This window comes from Thunnus maccoyii, chromosome 13 (assembly GCF_910596095.1).
Source record: "Thunnus maccoyii chromosome 13, fThuMac1.1, whole genome shotgun sequence".
NCBI lineage: Eukaryota > Metazoa > Chordata > Actinopteri > Scombriformes > Scombridae > Thunnus > Thunnus maccoyii.
In genome coordinates this window covers 18,736,434-18,759,812 of record NC_056545.1, presented here as the reverse complement: position 1 = coordinate 18,759,812, position 23,379 = coordinate 18,736,434, and the positions used below count along the sequence as shown (strand labels likewise).

Genomic DNA, 23,379 nt, shown 5'->3' with positions numbered 1-23,379 from the left:
ACCTCAAGATTAGATCAAATAGCTGCAGTAATAGTTACAACTGATTCTAACAGTGCTACATAGTCAGATAATGCATATGTATGTTGCCACCACAAGCTTCAGATAAATTCTCTTGAACTGTGTGCTTTCATTGCTGTGAAATAGTCAATAGTGCTATTTGTTTTGAAAGAAGTGTTACAGGAAGGTACACCACGTTCATTCCTTGTCTTCTCCTCAGTCATGTCTCCTTATATTGCAACATTGTTTGAAAAAAAGAAAAACAAACTTTTTAGTGCCATTCTGCATGGTAGCAGTAAAAATAAAAAGGATTCAAGTGAAAGTTATAATGGCTAGTACTAGGTAAATACTTAAGCTTCCAGTCCATTTATGTAGTGTACAGGTGCAGGTTTGTGGTAGAGGCTGAGCAGTGTGATGCTTTGTTGATGTAATGTGTTATTGTAGATCTGTGGCCAAATCCATTACCAGTATAATCGGGGTGTTGGGAATTTGTGGTCAGCTTCACCAACATTTCCAGGGCAGAACAAGATGCCTGTGATTAACCCAATGTAATTTTATAATATATTCATGGGTCCTGCAGGACGATTCCTCATGTGTTTGGTGATCTAAGCCTTTTATCTAACCACATTATGACAAAATGTGGTTTGGTCCATAGTAAAGTATCTTGAAATGGCTGGATTTCCATGAACTTCATGGTGGATATTCATGGTATTAAGAGGATGACTCATAAATGTGGACAGTAATACTGCTTATAAGGAGGACAGATACTGTCATAACAGTCTCTTTCACTCTTTTACTTTGCATAGTCCATGAAATGTATGTTTTTCGTTGTGCCATTCACGCTTAAGTGTAACTTTGTACACAAGGTATCAAGAACTACTTGCCTGATTTCCATTAAAGGATAGGTTCACAATTTTTAAAATCTGTCTCAAAACAATAGTCAGGTGCCAAAATTAACAATGAAATAGGTTTTTTTTGCTATAACCATTCCTCCTCTTCATACCGACTATTAGAAGATTCTTTCATAATGCTCTTATAATGTGAGTGATGGCAGCCAAAATCCACAAGCCTCCTGTGCAAAAATGTATTAAAAAGTTTATCTGAAGCTAATATAAAGCTTCAGATCCAAATGATTAAAATCAAGTAGATATCTATCAATGTTACAGTCTTTTTAGTGCCTAAGTCCCTCTTTCTGTTACTATACTTCCACCGCAGCTCAACAGGGAAACTCCATTTGATATGACTAACTCAGACTGCTGACGCCTCATAGAAGCTTTAGATCAAATTTGCACAAAATGACTGTGTGGACACACTGTGGGTTTTGGCCCCCATTCCTTACTACTATAAAAGCACACTTGAAGGGGATCTTTTAATATCCAGTATGAACAGGAGGAATGATTACAGCGAGCCAAACCTTTCTCAGGGTTCATTTGGCACCTGACTGTTGTTTTAAGAGTGACTTGAAAAGTTGTGAACCTATCCTTTAAATGTGCTATGTATGGTCATCACAGTTAAAATCCTCATGTTTTAAAGACTCATCCTACCTGGTGCCACCATCAGGCCAAAATTCCCACTTGTACATCTAATGCAAAGAAATCTAATGCACAGATTGCTATGAAATTCATTGACTACATTCATGTTGTCCAGAGGGAATTTCAAGAGCTTTCCTCTTGCATCACCCTCAGGCCAAATACTCCTCCTAGTCTGACCAAGAATCATGTTTGATTTACAGGACTGCAATGTCTGCATGTGTTGATGGAGGGCAGCAATGAGGCAACAGTGCTTTTAATATACCCCAAATGGACAAAAGAAGAACTCCATAGTGGGGAAGTAAGTAAAGCCTGATGTGATTCCACATTCAAAGTAGAAGCATGTAACTTAACTAATTCAAAATAAATATGACACCTGAAAGCCACTTAAAAGTGTTTCAAACCCCTGAATTACACCAGTTCCCTCTTTGGTAGCAGGATACTGTAGATTCAGGAACAAACAAGCTGACACACTTCCTTACATTAAACTATATTATCATGTTTCAAGTCTCTTATGAATGGATGTGTCCATTAAACTGATCTTGTACACATCTGTACATTTATTGAACGTATTTTTTAAAAATTTGTAAGCCATTATTGAATTTGAATGAGGGACACATTTTTGTCATACTTACCCTGTTGATTCTGAATAATCCACAGCTGCACTGTTAAATAATGTGTAAACAGAATGTAGACATGTAGAAAAAAATGAATAAATAAATAAAAGTAGAAATGCATAAATAAATAAATAAATGTAGAAATAAATGCATAGAAATGGATAAATTAAGAAATGTAGAAATATATAAATAAATAAATGAATAAACATGGCAATACATAAACACATGTATGTATGAATAAATGTATAAATGCATAAATAAATAAATAAATAAATAAAAGGTTATTTATGGAAATTAAATACATCCAAGACATTAATTTATTCATGTCCCTTTTCATCAGGAAACTGTATTTATTTTTAATTGATTTATCTATTTAAGTGTTTCTCTCTGTTTATTTAGTTGTTAATTTGTTTGTTCATGTTTATGTTAGTACTCACAGGTAACTTTTACACAAAAACAATGTTGTGTAAAGGTTCGTGAAGATGCTACTTTATTTTGAAAGTTGTAGACAGGAAGTCTTCAGTTCCGGAACTTCTTCGGTTTTCACTCACAGCATCAACACTTCCAGCGCTACTAAGTACTACGTTACCATAGGAAACTGAAACTTTAAATGTTCATACGTACCCATGGGGGGTAAGAATAAACAGCGAACTAAAGGAAATGTTCGGGTAAGTACATATTTCTGTAATGTACAGTGTTAAAATAACACGGCTAGCTACAAACGAGCACAAGCTAAACGTTAAACAGCTAACGTTAAGTTAACTTACGCGTGACTGCTGTCAACCGTTTCATAACCAACGACTCTTCTGTCTCGCTAACGTGACTATTCGTCTCTGTAACGACGCATTTCTGTCCCAATACTAGCCATCCAGTAGCGGCCGGGCTGCTGAGGTGTTGGCTCGGGAAGGTGGTGTTATCCCGGGCTTTGTGGGCTTTGACTCCACGGTTACTTCAGAGTTGAGTTATGTCCCAGCTGTCCACGGCGCGGAGGAGATAGACAACCTGGTAGATGCTGATTTCCGCCTAGTGCTCAGGAAACTCTCCAAAAGAGATGGAGTCACCAGACTGAAAGTGAGTTTAAACCTCAACTTCAACTTTTAATTGTCTTTCCGCTACTGGGGCGAAAAACACGCACAAAGTTAAGATACAGTGTGCAAATCTCTCATTGGGTATGTTGAAGTCACCCAGGCTGTGTCTATGGTCGAGGTTTGTGTGTATTGATACTGTGTATACTTTCCAGGCTGTGCAGGACTTTGGGTCCATGTGTCAGGAACGGGATGCTGAAGATGTTAAAGGGGTCCTGCCATACTGGCCGAGGATTTACTGCAAGATATCAGTGGTAAGCTGGTCATTCACCACATGTTCATGAAGTTATTTACTTGTATTCTTTTGCTTCAGTGTCACATTATTTTTAACATTTTGGAAATGGTACATCTTTAATAGGAGTGGATATCACCACTGATCTCCCGATTCAATTTTGATTCAGAAAATCCAGAATCAATTAATTTCGATTTGATTCAATTCAATATGATTTGATTCTTGATTCAGTTACATCAGATAAATGCTAATATGGCAGAAAATGCTTCGCACTTTATCTTGGGAACCTAAAATGTCTTCTACATTTATAGTGGTATGAAAAAGTTTAGGCACCCCTGACAATTTCCATTATTTTCATTTATAAATCATTGGGTGTTTGGATCAGCAATTTCATTTTGATCAATCAAATAACTGATGGACCCAGCATTATTTCAGTTGTGAAATGAGGTTTATTGGATTAACAGAAAATGTGCAATATGCATCAAAACAAAGGTGCATAAATTTGGGCACTCCAACAGAAAAATCTCATTAATATTTAGTCGAGCCTCCCTTTGCAAAAATAACAGCCTCTAGACGCTTCCTATAGCCTGTAATGAGTGTCTGGATTCTGGATGAAGGTATTTAGGACCTTTCCTCCTTACAAAACACCTCCAGTTCACTTAGATTTGATGGTTGCCAAGCATGGACAGTGCCCTTCAAATCATCCCACAGATTTTCAATGATATTCATGTCTGGGGGCTGGGATGGCCATTCCAGAACATTGTACTTGTTCCTCTGCATGAATTCCTGAGTAGATTTTGAGCAGTGTTTTGGGTCGTTGTCTTGTTGAAATATCCAGCCCCGGCGTAACTTCAACTTTGTGACTGACTCTTGAACATTAGTCTCAAGAATCTGCTGATAATGAGTGGAATCCATGCGACCCTCAACTTTAACAAGATTCCCAGTACCGGCACTGGCCACACAGCCCCACAGCATGATGGAACCTCCACCAAATTTTACTGTGGGTAGGAAGTGTTTTTCTTGGAATGCTGTGTTCTTTCGCCGCCATGCATAACGCCCCTTGTTATGACCAAATAACTCAATCTTATTTTCATCAGTCCACAGGACCTTATTCCAAAATGAAGCTGGCTTGTCCAAATGTGCTTTTGCATACCTCAAGCGACTCTGTTTGTGGCGTGTGTGCAGAAAAGGCTTCTTCCGCATCACTCTCCCATACAGCTTCTCCCTGTGCAAAGTGCGCTGAATTGTTGAACGATGCGCAGTAACACCATCTGCAGCAAGATGATGTTGTAGGTCTTTGGAGGTGGTCTGTGGGTTGTCTTTGACCATTCTCACCATCCTTCGCCTTTGCCTTTCCGACATATTTCTTGGCCTGCCACTTCTGGCCTTAACAAGAACTGTGCCTGTGGTCTTCCATTTCCTCACTATGTTCCTCACAGTGGAAACTGACAGCTGAAATCTCTGAGGTAGCTTTTTGTAGCCTTCCCCTAACCCATAATGTTGAACAATCTTTGTTTTCAGGTCATTTGAGAGTTGTTTTGAGGCCCCCATGTTGCCACTCTTCAGAGGAGAGTCAAAGAGAAGAACAACTTGCAATTGGCCACCTTAAATACCTTTTCTCATGATTTGATGCACCTGGCTATGAAGTTCAAGACTTAATGATCTCACCAAACCAATTTTGTGCTCCAATTAATCAGTCTGATTTAATTTCATACAACTTAATATTGCTACACTAAAAATCTTTGTCTGGAAAATACCCCAGTACTCAGCTTTTATTAGAAAATGAATGGCATGCCAATGTGATCATTTTCTGTGAAGACAGAGTAAATTATTATGCAGCCTCAGAGGGGTGCCTAAACTTTTTCATACCACTGTAACAAGTAAGCAACACAGTTTCACTGTCCTATAACATCACAGGCTGAATTGTTAACACGTTTCAGTAGAATCCAAATGCTGTTCAGTCAACTTCCCTAGCTTCACATCTCATAGCCAGAGATAATATCCTGTAAAGAAACACAAACCGAGAGCTCAGAGCAATTAATTGGAATTAAAAAAAAAAAAATCCAGCCCTAATCTTTAATGCATACATTACTACTCAGATTTTACAATTATGTTCCCTGGAACCACATTCAAATTAAGAATAATATTTCAGTGTGACTTGAAATATGTGTCTGTGTCTGTGTTTGAGGTGGATCCACATTAAGTGAATTTTGTCTTTTTTGTTTACCAGGACTATGATCGCCGCATCAGGGAGGCCACCCAGCAGGCCTTTGAGCAGCTGGTGCTGAAAGTACGTCGCAGCTTGGCCCCATTTCTGAAGAGCTTGATGGGCCACTGGATTCTGTCCCAGTGTGACACCTACACACCTGCAGCTTCTGCTGCATGCCAGGCCTTCCAGGCTGCCTTCTCACCAGCCAAACAGCCCGAGGCGCTCAGCTTTTGCAAAGATGAGATCCTGAATGTGAGTAGTTGTGGTGGTTTTAATGAGGATGAGGTGAATTGCACTGTAATCTAATGAGTTAATCTTAACACCAAAATTGTTGTCTTATCATTTTATTACAGGTTCTTCAAGATGTTTTGTTAAAGGAAACTGCAGACACACTGAGCGATCCACAGTAAGTTAACAGTTTGTCTTATTATATTGTTCGTGTCCATTCCTCTCACTGTGTTGGCACAAGGATAATATATTCTTTCAGAGTCTTTAGTGAGGCAGTGTTTCTCTCTGTTCTTTAGAAGTGTGACAGAAGAAGAGAGAGAAGCCAAATATGTGCGCATGCTGACCAGCTCTCTGCTGGGGGTGAAGAGACTGCTTTCCCTGCTGCCCCAGGATGATAGGGTGGCCCTGGAGCAAAGACTATCTCATCTTGTTACCTCTGGGAAGTTCTGGAAATACAGCAAACACAAGACACCACAGGTACCAGCATTGAATAAGACTGCTCTGCTTATAACAGAGGTTGGAATACGTAGGCAAATAACAAAGCAATACATGAAATGTTAATTTGTCACAAGCACATAATGTAGTTTCACTTAAATCAAATATAATATAATATATTGAATGTTTATTCTTCCACTTTGAATTTCCATACTTACATTTGACAGTAACATGAAATTATACCTTAAGTCCTGCATGCGAAGTTGAATTATATTTGTTTATGTGCTGACTGTCATCTGATATACGTGCATTCATCTGTTTTGAGAAAGTTAGTTCACTATTTTTTTTTAAATGTGTGTTTCTCCACAGGTGCGAGGGGCATTTTTCGAGATGGTATGCGCTCTGTGTGAGTTAACTCCAGGACTTGTCCAGGCTGAAGCAGCACGATTCTGCCCTGCGGTTCTCCTCAGCATTGATGACACAGATCCTGTAGTGCTGCCTCCTGTGTGGGAAGCTGTTCTTCATGTTGTGTCTACTATCCCTGTAAGCTATATGTCTTGGTCATTAAGTGCATCTACACATTCATACAGTAGGTTTGTAGGTGATGCATTTTTGTTAATCCACTTTATAAAGTTGCATCTAATCTTACATTTTTCTGTTCCAATTTCCAGGACTGCTGGACACATGTGAATGCTAAGAAGGGTGTATTACCTAAACTTTGGGCTCTATTAAGAGAGGGTGGCAAAGGCATGGCTAAAGCACTCCACCCCAATTTAATGCCGCTCCTCAGCAAACTGCCCCAGCAGGTCACGGACCCAACCTTGGACTTCTACACCACTTTCTTCACTTCTCTCATACACGGGTAATTTGTTTTTGTGTGTGTGTATACTTGGGCGGGGTGATAATTCAATATTATCATGTATAAAATTTCAAGGGAACCATATTGTGATGATAAGCACATATTGTATTATCATTTTAATCTATGCAAATTTTAATCATAAACTAACAAAATTAGTAAATTGCGCCTTTGTATTACACCTTTGAAGAATTTTCCTAGTGGAACACACTTCAGTGGGCAATAATTTGATTATTTTGTACGTGATTTTTGCCTACAATTGCTGTACCATCTAAACTGACATAAAGTAATACATGTATTATTCTTGTCAACATCATGATGTGGATTTCAACCATATCAGAATTCATGTATCACACTCTATAACATTAGTGTCTGTGTGTTTGTTTCAGTCTGTCCAGTGAGCGTGCAGCAACAAGCCCATCAGAGAGTGCAGTCATAGTGACTTCTGCTGTTGAGTGCTTGAGGTACTGCATACTGCACAATACGGAAGAGGAGGATGATCAGAGAAGAATACGGAACATGCTTATTTCACAGCAGGTTAGATCGCACATACTTTTTTCTATCATGTCAAATCTACTAAGAAGTCCCTACCTTTCTGACATTGTTTTGTTGTTTGTTTTTTGCAGCTCTTACCACTACTAGAAAGAGCTCTTGAAAATCCCTCCCTTCAGAATAGCCCTCTTTTCCTTTTGGTCACTGAACTGCTCGTTTCATGGGAGAAGAGGGCAGGTGTACATAGTGGGAGCGAAGCCAATGAGAGCAAAGATGTCTTTCAAGGACTCCTGGCAGACTTCTGGGAGGGTCTTGGTCTTCTTTTTGTGCGTTACGCAGACAACGAGGAAGCAGATCCACAGGCTTTGGAAGGAGTAGCCACCTTGCTGCAGGTGAGTTTGGTTTTGGGGAATATCTGGTTCAGATATACCCCACTGAATTCTCCATGTCGACACTCAGGATACAGCAAATCAATATGGCTGTCAGAGCCATTAATGTTTTAAAAAAGTGACCAAGGAGAAACAGAAAAAATAATCCCTAAATAAATCCATTCTCACTTTCTTTGATGTCTTCAGGTGATGCGATACCCTGAGAGAGTAAACAGAAAACAAGTCCAGAAGAAGAAATCTGTCAAGATCTGTTTGTCTAAGACAGAATTAAATGAAGGAACTGGAGTTGAGGGTGATGGTGTTGAGAAGCCAGTTCAGACGGTGTCGGACCTTGTGAATGAGAAAGCATTCGGATCCCCACAGACCCAGCATTTTGAGGATGTAGTGTGCCAGCTGGCACAACTGTGCCTGGTGCATGTGAATGAGAAAAACTCAGAGAGACATCTTGTTTTCCTCTCTCTACTCCTGCGGTCTTTTCACACACCCAGGGTCTTCAGTGTAAGTCTTGACAATTACAGATAAAAGTATATTTCAGTGTCAGTCATTTTTTATCTTTAAGCCTCATCAATTTGTCTTTGTAATGGCCAAATCTGTAAAAAATATATACAACTGAAAGGGATGAGTTCAGTATAAAAACTTGTGATATGCTTTGAAAAATTGTTGGCAGTAATGTTTAATATCGGCAGTTTTTAATGTGTGAGCTTAAAGATGCAAACACACTGGCATGGCCCTTTGAAATCAATAATGGAAAACACTAAGGCTTTAACAAGGTTTTACAATTCTTTAACGCAATTGACTTTTTCCCTAAACTATAATTGTTTTAGAAATTGGTGGAATTGGATGATAAAATAACAACGGACGGTGAGCAGAGGGACGAGGTGAATTTGAACAACCCAGCGATGCAGTTCCTGCTGGAGCGAGTGGTGGTGTGGCTGGCTGAGAAGGGGCGCAGTGACACAGAGCACCTGGTGGAGATGGTTTTCAGTTCTCTCTACTGCTGCAGCCAGCAAGAGACCACCCGCATCCTCAACCACATCACCACGGTAACATGAGATCTTGATGTCAAAACATACTACCTCATGTTGTTTCATGTTTCTGATGTGCAGCGTGATGATCCTTCTTGTGTTGTAGGATTATCTCTAATTTATGTGTTGTCTTTTTTGCTGCAATTCATGCTCTTCACTCTTTTTTTATAGATGAATCTACAGTGGGGAATTATCCTGCAAATCATACAGAGGGTATGTGTTGTTCTACTTACACAGACAGTGTGTTATCTACCTATACATCAAATTTACACTGTAATAAATGTCTATGCTACTTTTTATTCATCCTGTCAGGCATGTGCAGATCCAGAGACTCTTAAGAGCTGTAGGGATTGGCTGAAAGGTTCAGTTCTGGGCGAGCAACTCTTAGGACTGACTAAGGAGCTGTGCAAGATGGGACGCAATTCTTCCAGTTCTTCCTCTTCTGCTAGCAGCCCCAGTTGGACTCTTATCAGCCTAGTCCTCTCTCAGCACCACAACAATGGTGAATAAACTCTCTCTCACACACACAAACACCAGCAAATCATTTTTTTAGTGGCCGTTATATTTGTCATTGTTGAGGAAAATACATTTTTGCTGAACTCTGAATGCACATGGAGTTTATCATTCTCCCAACTGTATAATCATCTTTTTTATTTGTGTTACATGCACAGAACCTCTGATAGGGGAGGTGTACATGGAGAAGATCTTGGAGAAGCTCCACGCCACTCTGTCTGAGACTAAGAGTCTGTCAGATGCAGGCAATATGGAGCCACTCGTCTCCTTTATCTGTGATGTGGCCTCCACATTCTTCTCTTCTGTTCAAGACTGTCTTCTACTACAGTCTGCTGAGGAACTTTTGCTCACTGTTTTCCAGCTCACAGCCCAAGATCAAACACACACTCACCTTTCTGGTAGGTACTTACAAAGTGCATATATACACTTGTACTTGATATCCTTGCTAAATAACTAATTTGTGTCTATTGCTTTGAAAGATTCACTTTTAGAGAAGCTGAAGAAAGCGTGTGTAGCTGGGGTCCAGTCATTGGTCCAACACTCTGAATATGAGGCCAATGAAGGTGGTTTCCTGCACAGAGCAGCTCTTTGGGTGACGAACCAACTACTCACTGTCTCTCTGGACATTAAAAGGTAACCAAACACTCCCTTCTCATGTAGTGTTTAAAACCACAAGCTGGATTGTCAATTATCCTTCCTCAAGTTTGGGCCTGTTCAGTGTATTTGAATCGTTGACACTATATTTACGAATCTGTCTAAGGCTTTGTTGTGGTTTTAGGTAACTCAGGCTTCTTGGTTTTATGTTTTAGTCTACAGGTTCTGGTTCTGGCTGTACAGAGCATAGTAGAGACAATCATCTCTGTTTGCGATCAAGACTCCCACCTCCTTGTCCAGTTCTTTACCTATTTGACACCCAGCCAGACAGGATGGACAAGAATAAGACAGGCCTTACCTCCCCAGGTGAGCCAGCCAATTCATTGTCCTTACTTCAGTTACTACCATATTGGTCACGATGAACTTATCTAGCACTGTAGTCAGCTGTGAAACGATTCTGCTTTAATTAAATCTTGCATACACTTGACATTCATATGTGGTAATTCCCCTTCATCTGTCCTTCGCAGTGGGTCAAGACCCCTTTACTGGCCAGCCGTCATCGAGGAGTTTGTGAAAAACCCTCCATGGATATCTGGAAGTGTAAGGTGTCAAACAGATTACCAGCCCACCTATGTGCCTGTGCCCTATTAGGGAGGGTGATCCGGACTGCTGCATTCATACCTTGCGACCAAAAGAAGGCAAAGTGTCCTTCACACCTGCCAAACATTAAGTACACAGGTATACAAACACAGGAAATGTTCTATTTTCCTCACTGACTTTGTTGTTTTTCATTCTTTCTGCAATCTATGACACTGTTTAATATGTCTGTATATGTATGCTTTTGTTTGGCAGTTGCAGAATTGCTGTATGCTCTGCAGTGGTGTAAGGAGGTAGAGTACAGCCCCACTATAGTGTCTGCCTATCACAGCCTGCTGACTGACTGGGGGTTGTCAGAAGGACTGCACGGCCAGGTTCCAATAACAGACCTGCTGGAGACACTCTACTCAAGGTGAGGTTCACTGATTGATTTCTGACTAACAAGAAATTAATTTAGTTCTTGGCAGAGTAAGTGGAAACAAACCTATAATAATATTCTACATGGAGCCTCCTCCAAAGACATGGGTGTGATTAATTTGTTGGACTATACATTATCTGGCAGTCAATAAAAATTGTTTATTACAAAAAACAAACTGTGAAGAGGGAGTATGAAAATTGATTCTGGAAGCCATATCTTGAATAAATGTATCAACTTTTGAAGAAACAAGACAACAGAAGTCAGAAGGTATTGCCAGGCCATGATTTGAACGATACCCACTGAATATACTGTGTACTGTGTTACCCTGTAGGTCAGTAGAGTTTGGAGGTCTTTGGTCCCTGACTTTAGAAGAATACATTGACACCAACAACTTGGAAGCCACTCACAGTGCAAGCTTGAGGAAGCTCTACGGCAGTGCAGATAGGTGAGTACTTTATTTTGTTAATAATCATTTTAAATACTTTTGATTTCACAATTAAAGCTGATGTGTGGCCACTCTTACTGCTGTGTTAAATATTGAAAATGTTCTGCGTTTGGTCAGTTTGTTCCCAGTGTCTCAAAGCAAACTGAGCACACTCCAGGTACTCTGCCCCACCATGACCAAAGAAGACAGAGAGACTCTCGTAGCTCTGGCTACTTCTGGAATAATCAACTGGCAAGAGAATGACAGTGAGAATACACACATAAACACATACAAATGCATAAATGGGACATGTTGGACTTAACCAAGCAAATGATAATGTTGGGCTTTGTGTCACAGATGTGTATGGGTGTCTGGCGGTGCTGCTGTGCTGTCTACAAGCCGATACACAAGTAGAAGAGGAGGTTTTGCAGGCTATCCTGGCCACTGTGATGGAGTGGAGGAACAGCAAGGAGGACTGGTTCCTCTTTAGCAGGTAATCACAGAATACCATTCAAACATTAACACACTGTGTTTTCCTGTATTATATCTCTTTTAAGATATAATGTAATATTTTTAGATATTTCCTACTGACATAACTACATTTTTCACATCTATGTATTTCAGTGACCTGTCTCAAGCAGTTACAGAACAGTTGAATCTTACTGTGGAGATGATGCGTTTCCTGTCATGGCTGGTGACTCATTGTCCAACGGTTCTCGGGGGCAGCCAGTGGGACTTCTTGCTCTGCTCTATGTTAGCCTGGTTGGAGGTGAGAGAGAGTTAAGAAACTATTGTTGTTTGTTGTTTTATTAGGATCCCCATTAGCTGCCAATTTAATGACCGCTAGTCTTCCTGGGGTCCTTGCAAGAAAAATTTTACAACAGAACACAAATACAGAGTATAATTGATGATAAATTAAAATAAGAAAAGAAGTTGTAAAAAATAATGATAAAATAAAAAAAGCATGAGAGGTTTTAAATTCCTGCTGACTTTGAAGACTTAGCACAGCATTAAATTTACAGTTTACCCATTCATGAAGATAATGAAAATAAAAAATAAAAACAAGAATCTAAAAAAAAAAAAGATAAATATGGAAGAAAAACAAAAACATAAAAACAACAGTTAATCATTTGGTCACCTGCAACAATTCACTTTTCAGTATCTTTTTAAATCTATGTTTATTCTGTACTAGCCTTGTGGATGCTGGTAGCTTGTTCCAATTGAATATAGCTCTACAGCGTACTGTAGATTTTGAATTATTATTTCTTGGTCGAGGAAGTACCAGGTCGCTACCTAGTGCCTGTCTGGTGAAATAAGTTTGACTGTTTTGTATATAGACTAATTGATCAGCTAAAAATGTAGGATTCCTTGAGGATAAAACCTTCCTAAAAAAATGAGAGAAGGCTTACACGGAGTCTGTATTCAACTGTCAGCCATGAGAGGCGTTTATGCATAACAGTCACATTTGTTCTATATGAGCATTGAAGAACTACCCTGGCAGTTCTGTTTTGTGCCAATTGAAGTTTGTGAAGCTCCTTCTGTGATGCTGATGACCATATAAACAATATTCTAGATGTGACAAAACAAGTGACTGTACTACCTGATTAAGAATGGAAGCGGGTATATATGTAACACATTTCCCTGCCATAGCAATACCTTTACCCATTTTAGCCACTATATCATCAATATGAGCTAAGGGTGCAACAGATCACAAAACTCATGGTTCGGATCGTATCACGGATTTGAGTCACAGATTGGATCATTTTTCGGATCAGCAAAAAAAAAGAGGGGGAGACAAAACTTTGTATTCCATATATTCTGTAAAACACTTATAGCAAGGAACTTTTGCCCATGGTCTTAAATGCATGCCTCAAGCATGCCTCGGGTTTTCATCTCCGAAACATCCCAGTTCTCACCTCTTTCTTCTGCGATTCCGTCAACTAAGAGGTTATTTCTCCTTGACTGGTTCTCGATGAAGTCCAATTTTGTGAGCATCATGTCCAGTCCCTCCTTTGATTTTGTTATGTCAGTTTCGAGCAGCTTTAATTTTGTTTCCATTTCTTCATGCACAGTTGTCACATGTCTACTTTATCTCGGGTGTTTTCCAAGCTGGATTTCACACCCTGAACATCTGTGATGACATCATCCAGCCTTTTGTTAGTACCCTCGATGATCACCTGTACAAAACACTTAAAGTTTTCCTGCTGTTGTTGTAACATCTCTTTATAAAAGTCTCTCTCTGCTTAAACATCTGGGATATCATGGTCATTGTTACAGGTGTTTCATCTTCTGGTGGGGATGCCTTTGTATGTTTGGGAGGCATGGTGTTTCTTACCCCAATTTATCACCTGGTCCTTGTAGGCTGAATTTTTGGCCTGAGGCCAATGTGGTCAGAGGCTCAGAGAATTGAAATAAATTGCAGTTCCAATAGTCTCAGTTTTAATAAACAAGTTGTTGTAAAGTCTTCTTATTTCAGGTAAAAGGAGTGAGTTAGAGACTAGAGACAGTTACAGAGTAATTCCTCCAATAGCTGGTTAGGACTCAGCAGTGAAGGCACTGAAGCAGGGTGGATACCTGCCACGGTGCGTTGAACTCTTGAACTCAGGTCTTGTGGTAGTCAGAGTACGCATTGTGTTACTCTGCTGCCCACTAATAAAGGTTTTGGCAATACATGTACACCAACTGTAGTTCTTTATGTCTTGCATCTGCTGTCCCTCATTGTCTTCGACTTCGCTTTGCTTGCTTCCAATCTCAGACTGCCAGTGAGAATGTGAGCAGTCTGTGGAACCCATGGGTGCAGCTGTTCGTGTGTGAGAACACTATACTAATAGTGGAGCTGAATGAGTTCTTCTCATCATCCTCACCCGATGTAATGGAGAAGCTGCCGTCAGAACTGGCGGGTGAATGGAGAGACTTCTTCGTAGAAGGAATCTACAATCTGCTGTTGCCTCTGCCTATCAGTATCACAGGTACGTGTGTTAGCTTTATTCTAGGAGGTTATGACACAATCCTTGGGAAACAACTCTGCTCTGAAAAGTAAAGCACCAAAAGAAGATAAAGAGTGCTTTTCATTGAGCATAACACCAGGTAATAAGGTAGTTGCCAAACGGAGAGCATTTAGTAAAAAATAATGTAGTCTAATACAACAGCCCTGCAAGAAATCTTACTTTCATGAGGGTTATAATTTTCAGTTTTTGTTGGTCCAACTTTACAGTCATTTTGTTTGGAGACTGTAAATCTTAGTAACGCAATACAATTCAAAGTCAACACAAACTTGTGATTTCATGAGTCATAGTGCTTTTGTCTGTTTGCTGTCTAAATGCAGATGCCTTCACTGAACCGGACGACCCTGTGTTTCCTCTGGCGGCACTGCAGTCAGTCAGTGTGGCTCTGACTTATGTGCCTACGCAGCAGCTGAACCAAAACTCCCTGCCAGCACGATTCATAGCAGACCAGAAGACAAACCTGCCAGAGCCCCTTCAGACACTCCTCAACACCTTCTGCCCTCTGCTATTGTTTAAGGCCAGGCCCCTGCAAATCACTGTCTACTACATGTTAGAAAAGTAAGGAATTAGTTTAAGAGTGTGTATCATTGTACATGGTTGCAAATATAGGTAACTTTCTCTTAAATTAACAGAAAAATATCTTAAAATTCTGCTAAGAAGTGTGTCGTAATTAAGGTGTTACACCTATCCTGAGATCCCTGGGAATGATCATGCCATACTTACCATACGAGTAATGGCTTATAAAACTAAGAAACATGTATATACTTGCATCTTGTCAATTTAGAGTCATGCCTCAGCTGCCCGCATGTGATGGAGAAGGAGACAGCAACAAGCCTGATGATGATAGAGATGAGCCGTGTCTGTAAGTAAAATAGGGAGTCTATTACTGTTTAGTTTTCACATATGTAATAATTACTAGTTTCTAGGTTTTGTCACAAGGTATACAAACATCCTTCTGACTTCATATAGGTGATGTATTTAAATAATTCTTACAGTTTGGTTTATTTTTGTGTTCAGCTCTCCACCAGCCTCTCTGATGGCCATCCTATCAACCTGTGAGGAGCTGTGTGATAGCATCCTGGCGGGGCTTCAAGTAGGAGAGTTTGCAGTGGTCCAGCCTCTCAGTGTAGAATACTCCTGCATCCTGGGGTATTTGCTGGCCTGGAAGCTACTACTCATCTTTTTCAAATCCTCACCCTCCCATGTGAGTCATGACAAATCCTGGTCCAAGATGATCAGATATTTTGTACAACATGGTCGATTGTTCCTGGTTGTGACTTTGAAGTTTGAGTGTGTGAGAGTGTGTACAAGCAAATAGATTTATACGTTCCATGGAGAGTGCTGGCTTTGATGTGAAAGAAGAGTTACGTTGATATCAAAGTACTGTCACAATATTGACTTCTGTTTTATCTCTAGCTGCGTGCCCATTATGCCCAGTATCTTAAGAGAAGCTGCTCCCTTAACAAGCTCCTCCTTCATCTTTTCAAACTGATGCCTGAGAACCCCGTCTACCCAGGCCAGGGGTCAGACTCAAAGGAGACCAAAACCTTCTTTACAGAGAGCCCGTCTCTGGCTGTTGAAGGTAAGAACAGCACACACACACATCTACACAATATCCATACATGGCCGTGAAATGTAAACAAGCTTAAATTTCCCCTGTTGTGTTTCTTGCCTGCAGAAAGTGAGAGTGTTGAGTGGGAGCTCCCTCACCTGGCATGCAGTGTGTACTACAGCACAGTGCAGGACCTGCCTGCTATGGTGCGGCTGTGGTGGAATAGCCAGGAGAAGAGAGTGAGCGCAGCTGTGGAGAAGTTCACCATTAAATATGTCAGCCCTGTTCTGTCAGCCCAAGAGATCTCATCTGTCCAGTCCAGCACTCAGATGTTTGACAGCATGACTGTAAGTTAGCAAGTACATTGGTCTCTTTGTGTATCTACAACTTTTAATAGTTTTCGGTTTACTCTGGGTTCTTGCTGTTGACTTAAAAATTTGTTAAATTTAAACGAAACATTCATTGTTTTTTTAGGTCTTAGGTTTTTCAGGTATTTTTGTTTTTTAAATTTATCTATATTTTCTGTTAATCTTTTATTTATCTCTGCATTCCTCCTATAAAATCAGAGCCTGGTTTCCACATAGATTATCTCCAGGAAACTGCACAAAAGTTAACAGGGGTAATAACCATTTAAGTTGAACAAATCCTGTGGTGCAGCACCTGCATCCCATTTGCAATATAATGATGCAGTAACAATGGATCCTTTTTAATTTGAAATACATTAACTTTTATTGGGGGATAATGCATTCAGTTCATCAAGTGTGATCCTCGCACTTGATTGTTAAGTAGTATTTGACTGAAAGAGTCCCCGTGGCACAGGCGAGCGGAGTGTTTATTTATTTATCTTATTGCCCCAGGTGAAGGCCCGCTCAGCAGCGCGGGAGGTGATTGCTACCTATTCTGTGGATGATATCTTCATCGAGTTGGTGATTCAGCTGCCACAGAATTACCCTCTAGGCTCTATCACTGTAGAGAGTGGGAGGCGTGTGGGTGTTGCTGTACAGCAGTGGAGGAACTGGATGCTGCAACTGAGCACCTACCTCACACATCAGGTAGAAATGCAACACAAAGACACACGGATATAAACATGGTACATAGGCAATGTTCCTCAACCTGTAGCCTGATTATAATGTGTGTTTGTGTGTTCAGAATGGCAGTATAATGGAGGGCCTGGCTCTGTGGAAGAACAACGTGGATAAGCGTTTCGAGGGAATAGAGGATTGTATGATCTGCTTCTCTGTTATCCATGGCTCCAACTATTCCCTGCCCAAGAAGGCTTGTCGCACCTGCAAAAAGAAATTCCACTCAGCATGTCTGGTGAGTTATATATGTCAACAACATATTACACCCAGTGGTTGGCTGTCAAGATTTTTAGTGCCTGCGCATGTTAGCTATTTACATAAATAAACCCACCACTGATATGATGTAGTGATTTTTTTTTTTTAAATGTTTTTTTAACATTTGTTGTTACACTGACATATTTTTCTCATCTTTCTACAGTACAAATGGTTTACTTCCAGCAATAAGTCCACCTGTCCACTGTGCAGAGAAACCTTTTTCTAACACAGTCTGTTGACCATGGCTGAAAGGTTGACAGATGGATTTGCAACATCAAAAGTCTTCAATCAAACTGAAATGGATCCGATTGTGATTACATGCAAAAAGTTATTTAGAAACCCATCTATAGTAAAGTTCAATGTCTTAGATCAATACAAACACTGAAATTCTCTGTGAGGCTTCTCTGACTGAAATGGCAGGCATAGTTTGGTTTGGACAAAGTCTGAACTAAAGTACAGTAAAATCTAGTAAATATAATTTGGGGACTTTTATGTTCATATTCAGCGGTAGTGTGGGTTGATAAGCTGTCAACAGTTTGTTTTTGCCAGTGCTTCACTGTATATGTGCAGTATTGAGTTTTAATATTTTTTGTGGACTTAAATTTTTTTTAATTTTTGAAACATCCAGCTGTGTAGAGGCCAAGTCACAAAGTTGGGAAAACCAAAGCTGGTCAGCCTGTTGAATTGAGTAATTTTACAAACAAACAAACAGCAAAAAAAAAAGGATAAAAGTAATGGAATGTCCAAGACACATTTCGCAACTATTTCCTAATATTTAGGAGTGTAAAGAGATTATGTCTGATTAGTGACATGACTTATGCCATTGTGACATGGTTAGAACTTCTTTTGGGAGGTTTTTAATTTCAAAATGCAGAAGTTCACAAATATCAAAACCTAATAATATGTGTCTTCCCCTGTGCCTGCATATAGAGCTGTAAATGATGCTGGAAACTAAATAAAATACAACTGGATGGATATTAACAAATTCAATTTGTTTTTGAATCAGCTGTCAGTATAGGGGTCAGCTAAGTAAACAAATATACACTTAGGAGTGTAAGCCATGTTCCACTTTGCTAACATAACATCCCCCATCTATAAGCAGGTTGTTCAACATATGAAAAGGGAAACAGAATGATACAACTTATTGGAATTAAGATCTATGATTGAGGCACTTACAACCTTGAAAGGGCATCTGCAAATGCATTATCTTTGCTATGTATGTCGGATGTCCAGGTAAAAGCCCTGTGAAAACAAACTCCATCTCACTAGGCGGTGGTTGGAGTTTTTCATCCTGCGGAGGTAGAAAATTAATCTTGTGTGTCAACATGAACTCATCTGCTAAAACAGCAGCTTTATAAATCATTGTCGTTTTTTTGCTCATTTATATATGTACAAACAACGTCAGGCAGACAATTCTTAAAGTCCTCAAGCAATCTTTCTAAGATCTTTAGTTTGTACCTTCTGGGACTTTCACCATCTACTAAAAAGGGTCCCTTTTTCTTTAGCAAACTCAACACAAGTTTGAGTGTTGAGCCTGAGGCTTCTAAAGCAGTAAGCCTCAGGAATGAGCTCATAGGTTCTTAATATGGCACCTTTAACTGTCTCATAATCCTCGCTTTCCTCAATGCTTAAAGCAGTAAAAGCGTCCTGCACTTTTCCTACCAAAACACTCTGCAAAAGCAATGTCCAGGCATGCTTAGGCCACTTTGAAATTGTAGCCACACGTTTAAAATGAGGGAAGTACTTTTCAACATCTTTCTCTAAAAAGGGAGGAAACAATCTAATGTTTAACTGCATCAAACCCAGATAGCTCAAACTTAGTAGGGCTCACTGGAGCAGCATGCTTAAGGTCCAGTTCTTAAAGGAAATGCTCATGTTCTGAATGCATTTGCTTCTCTTTTAGTAGCCATTCCCTTTGCTTATCTTACAATTGCAATTCTTGTAAGGCCATTTCTTTTAACCTTAACCCAATGGCCGCATTGGACATTTGTACTTTTGAGATACTGGTGAAGGTGCGGGCTTGAGTATAGCATTTTCAGTAAGAATAGTCATAAAAGCTTCTTTAATCTCTCTTGGACGTTTCTCACTGCTGGCAATCTCGAAGTCATAATGAGTTTTAGGAGCTGATCTTTAGTGAATTGCTCAAGCAACTCCTCTGAGGGTGCACCAACAAAGTCATTAAGTGTTGCCATACTAGATAACTTTACTACATCTAAACAAACAATTAGCTGCAACTAAACTAGTATGCAAACTATTATGCACAGTGCACACAGCACAAAGTGTCCAATACCACAAAAGCAGCAAAATCACAAATGCTCTCTCTACTTAATGGCTACCAAAACCATAAGCACAAAAGAAGAACTAGAAATGACCCATCAAGCTACTAATGTAGCACAGAATATTACCCAAACAAATATTAACCAAATGGAACCTGCTGGTTATCAATGTCTAAGGCAACTACAAACTCTGAACTAGTCTACACAAAGTCAAGTTACACACCACCACTTGACAGAACAAAAGCTGCATAACACACAAAGTTAGGATCATGGACACATTACCACAATTGTACCCGCTAATTAGAGCACTAACTTCAACTCACCTAACTTATAGAGTCACCCACTAGTGAGTACAGCGAGCAAGCCCCTTGAGTGCACTGACAATTAAAAGCAAGCCCCCAGTACCTGCCTAACTTTTACCAAAGTCTAAACATCTTCTGATGCATCCACCTAGAGTTACCTCAAAAATAAAAAAGGCAAAAAAAAAACAAATGAGCGAACTGATGGAAGGACGGATTTCTCAATGCAGCTGGCACACTCTCTAACTAACAAGGGAGATCACTGGTAAACTCAATAAGTCAATAGCACTCAGAACTGTACCCACAATATACTCACCAGGAGGGAAAAGAACAAAGCAGCCCACAGCCGCAGAGCTAAGCAGCACATCAAACAAACCAAGGCCTAGGGGAAAAACATCAAAACTCCTCCGGATCTACTTTATCCTGGACGAGCCCCCAGTATGTCACGACCCTGGCTCAAGGGAAGAAACACAGAGTCAAACAACACCTATGATTTGCAAAGCAAAGTTTATTGCAAACAAAAGATACAGAAAGTGGTGGCTGGTAGCACTGCTGCTGATCCTGGCTGCAATGTGTGTGAGAGAGAGAGTGGGTTGGGCTTGAAAGGCTTTTAGACCAGCTAACAGGTGCCAGGAATCAGGGCATGATGGGAGGAGAGGTTCCAGATTACCTTGAAAATACAAAGGACACAGCAGTATTGAACATAACAAATGATATAGCAAAGAAAAGAGTAATGTCAAAGGTTTATACATATAATGTCTATTATTATCAGTAGTTTATGGTGACATACTATATACTAGTTTGTAATGGTTCTGCGTAACAACACAAAAGCCTAACATGACCTGAAGTGCAAAGCCGAGTACAGAACGAAATACAATGCGTACATTTTCATGATGACTGACTTGTGTGATGCAGATCTATGCATATGCAGGGATTTATAAATCTGGCACAAAGGCTGCTTAATGCATATTTTTGGTTTATGCATACACAGACATTTACTCTTGAATGCACAAAGTTTTATACATCTGGCCCCAGGTGTATTGTTGCGCTCATGATCATTAAATCCCTTTGCCAAAGTTAGCAGTTTACCTTATGTTAACGGAAATCATTATATAGGATATTGTAATTTCCACAGCTTAATCCTGTAAGTGTAAAGACTTAATGATCACAAAAGAAACATCCTGAAGGAGTTTATACATACACAACTTAAAGGATAAACTTAAAAGGACTTAACACACAGTTAAAGACTCAATTCCTACTGGGACTACTAGCTCTCCTTTGCTAAGAACAAACAAAAGCTATATCCCTAACCTTTGAATAATGTCTGTACTATATGTTGGGACAGTCGGTTTCTGCCGTGATAATGGAATTTAGATCAACAAATATGACATTAATATTTGATATTACCCTGTCTGATACAACTGTATTCAAAGTCAATTATAATGAAACCCAAGTGCTTCCATGAACTGTTATGTTAACCTGAGCGTCTAATTACAGTTATATGGTATTCCTCTATAAATATTACTGTAAGTTAGCCTGTGCCAGTTTCCAAGAAAAGACTGTAATTAGCCTCAGCCTGTGACTACTGGCACCAGTCTCCCACACTCATTTATCTTGGGTCCACCTCCTCCTCATGTTGAATAATTTATCTGTTTAATGCAGCCTTGCTCTCATCACAGTTGTTCCTATGGACTTAATTATGACAGATTAAGCATGATCAATGAATTAATCCTTATCAGTTTGGTCTGCTGTCTATGTGTGTGCGCAAGCGTGTGTGCATTTGTAATTCATTATTGTGGTCAAAATTTGTCAATACATACAGCCCGCATCCATCATCATCTGACCTTGACCTTTTTAATAGCCATTGATCTGTTTGCCAGGCATAAATATTTATACTGAAATCCCCTTCTCTCACGAGTTTTGACACACACACACATACTCTCACACACACACATATGCATGCACACAAATGCACACACACAGACAGCCTCAAATCTTATTGCTCATTATCTGCTTGATTAAGCAGTGGTGCAAATGTTATGAACTACAGTACAGTCCTGTGTGCTGCTTACAATTTTCATAATATAGGTCAGTCCTAACCAGAAGATGGCAGTATCATCACAAGACACGACTGTGACAAATAAAACTTCTGTTTGAGGAGATGTTGCACACATTAACTTGGAAGAAAAAGATAAAAATTACATTTTGGGGCTCTTTAGAGAGATTAAATTACCTACAAAGATCAAATCTTTGTTGTTAAGTTTCCTGTCTCATGTTGTTTTTCAGACAAACAATTTTTCATTTCATCCAAATGACTAATAGGGAATTTCAAAAAATTAATGAAGGATCCCACAGGGATTATTAATGTGTCATCTTTAATTACTCAAATTAATTTGATGAATAAACTCAGTCACAATGCTGGAACCTATCTGATATGACAGTTGGACACTCAGTTTAAATGTTGCCAACAGACTTGACTAGGATGATATAAATAGTTTTTGTCGAGATGGGAATCTGGCATCAACCAATCTGAAAATGGCTGAAAACAGATAATAATAATAATAATAATAATAATAATAGATATTGAAAATGTAATGTCAATTTGTATACTCAAACTTAGAGATTTTGAATTTAAATAGGACATTCAATATCTACTTTGCTTTACTTTACAATAATAAGAAACTGAATTAGTTTAATAATTTAATATAACCCAAAGTGCAAAGTGTCTTGTTCCTTGCAGAACTGGTGTTGAGCAAGTGTAGGTAATGAAGACTTAATTAATTTTGGTAAAAAAGACAATGAGGATAGATCAGATGCTCCACATGTCTCCTTTCTTAATAGTGAAAGTGCTTGAGATGCCATCCATCCATTTGCCATCCTGCTACACTGACCCATTTGCATTAAACTACTGTGCTACAAGCTAATTAGCAGACAGCCTGTCTACAACCAGTCAGTTCACTGGCCTCTCTGGCCTTCCAACCTGATTGGCGGAGGCTTGGTTACTTCGTAATTAGCCAGGCCTAGCTAGCCCTCATTTAGCTCACCCTGACCCATTTGTGAGCCTATTAGCATTCCAATCCATTTGTAGGAGGCTGGTCCCATCCCAGTCACGCCACTCTTCAACACTGCAGGCAACTGCTCAGCTCTGGCAATGGCTTTGAATTAGTCTGTGTGTGTGTGTGTGTGTGTGTGTGTGTGTGTGTGTGTGTGTGTGTTTGTGTGTGTGTGTGTGTGTGTGTGTGCACGGCATGTGCCTATCAGTATGAATCT

At 39.7% G+C, this 23,379-nt stretch overlaps 1 protein-coding gene across 1 annotated transcript; it reads left to right on the top strand.

Moving 5' to 3' along the window:
- The first annotated feature begins 2,660 nt into the window (after positions 1–2,660).
- ltn1 (listerin E3 ubiquitin protein ligase 1) lies at positions 2,661–18,524 on the top strand. Its single transcript, XM_042431622.1, has 32 exons — positions 2,661–2,811; positions 3,008–3,214; positions 3,384–3,482; positions 5,691–5,921; positions 6,023–6,075; positions 6,194–6,374; positions 6,702–6,875; positions 7,004–7,194; positions 7,578–7,725; positions 7,815–8,072; positions 8,256–8,567; positions 8,894–9,112; positions 9,266–9,307; positions 9,407–9,596; positions 9,766–10,005; positions 10,087–10,240; positions 10,417–10,567; positions 10,729–10,939; positions 11,054–11,210; positions 11,548–11,661; positions 11,779–11,906; positions 11,998–12,133; positions 12,265–12,409; positions 14,396–14,609; positions 14,966–15,203; positions 15,430–15,507; positions 15,663–15,849; positions 16,062–16,227; positions 16,324–16,544; positions 17,055–17,249; positions 17,347–17,514; positions 17,698–18,524. The coding sequence occupies exons 1-32, from the start codon at positions 2,770–2,772 to the stop codon at positions 17,758–17,760; spliced, it is 5,313 nt and encodes a 1,770-aa protein (XP_042287556.1). The 5' UTR covers positions 2,661–2,769; the 3' UTR covers positions 17,761–18,524.
- Positions 18,525–23,379: the final 4,855 nt, after the last annotated feature.

What these genes read in the sequence shown, in the direction of transcription:
- ltn1 (XM_042431622.1), top strand. Translation starts at nt 2,770, where the DNA reads ATGGGGGGTAAGAATAAACAGCGAACTAAAGGAAATGTTCGG. An exon ending in GACACACTGAGCGATCCACA is followed by an intron (nt 6,076 to 6,193) that starts GTAAGTTAACAG and finishes TCTGTTCTTTAG; the next exon opens with AAGTGTGACAGAAGAAGAGA. An exon ending in GATAGAGATGAGCCGTGTCT is followed by an intron (nt 15,508 to 15,662) that starts GTAAGTAAAATA and finishes TTTTGTGTTCAG; the next exon opens with CTCTCCACCAGCCTCTCTGA.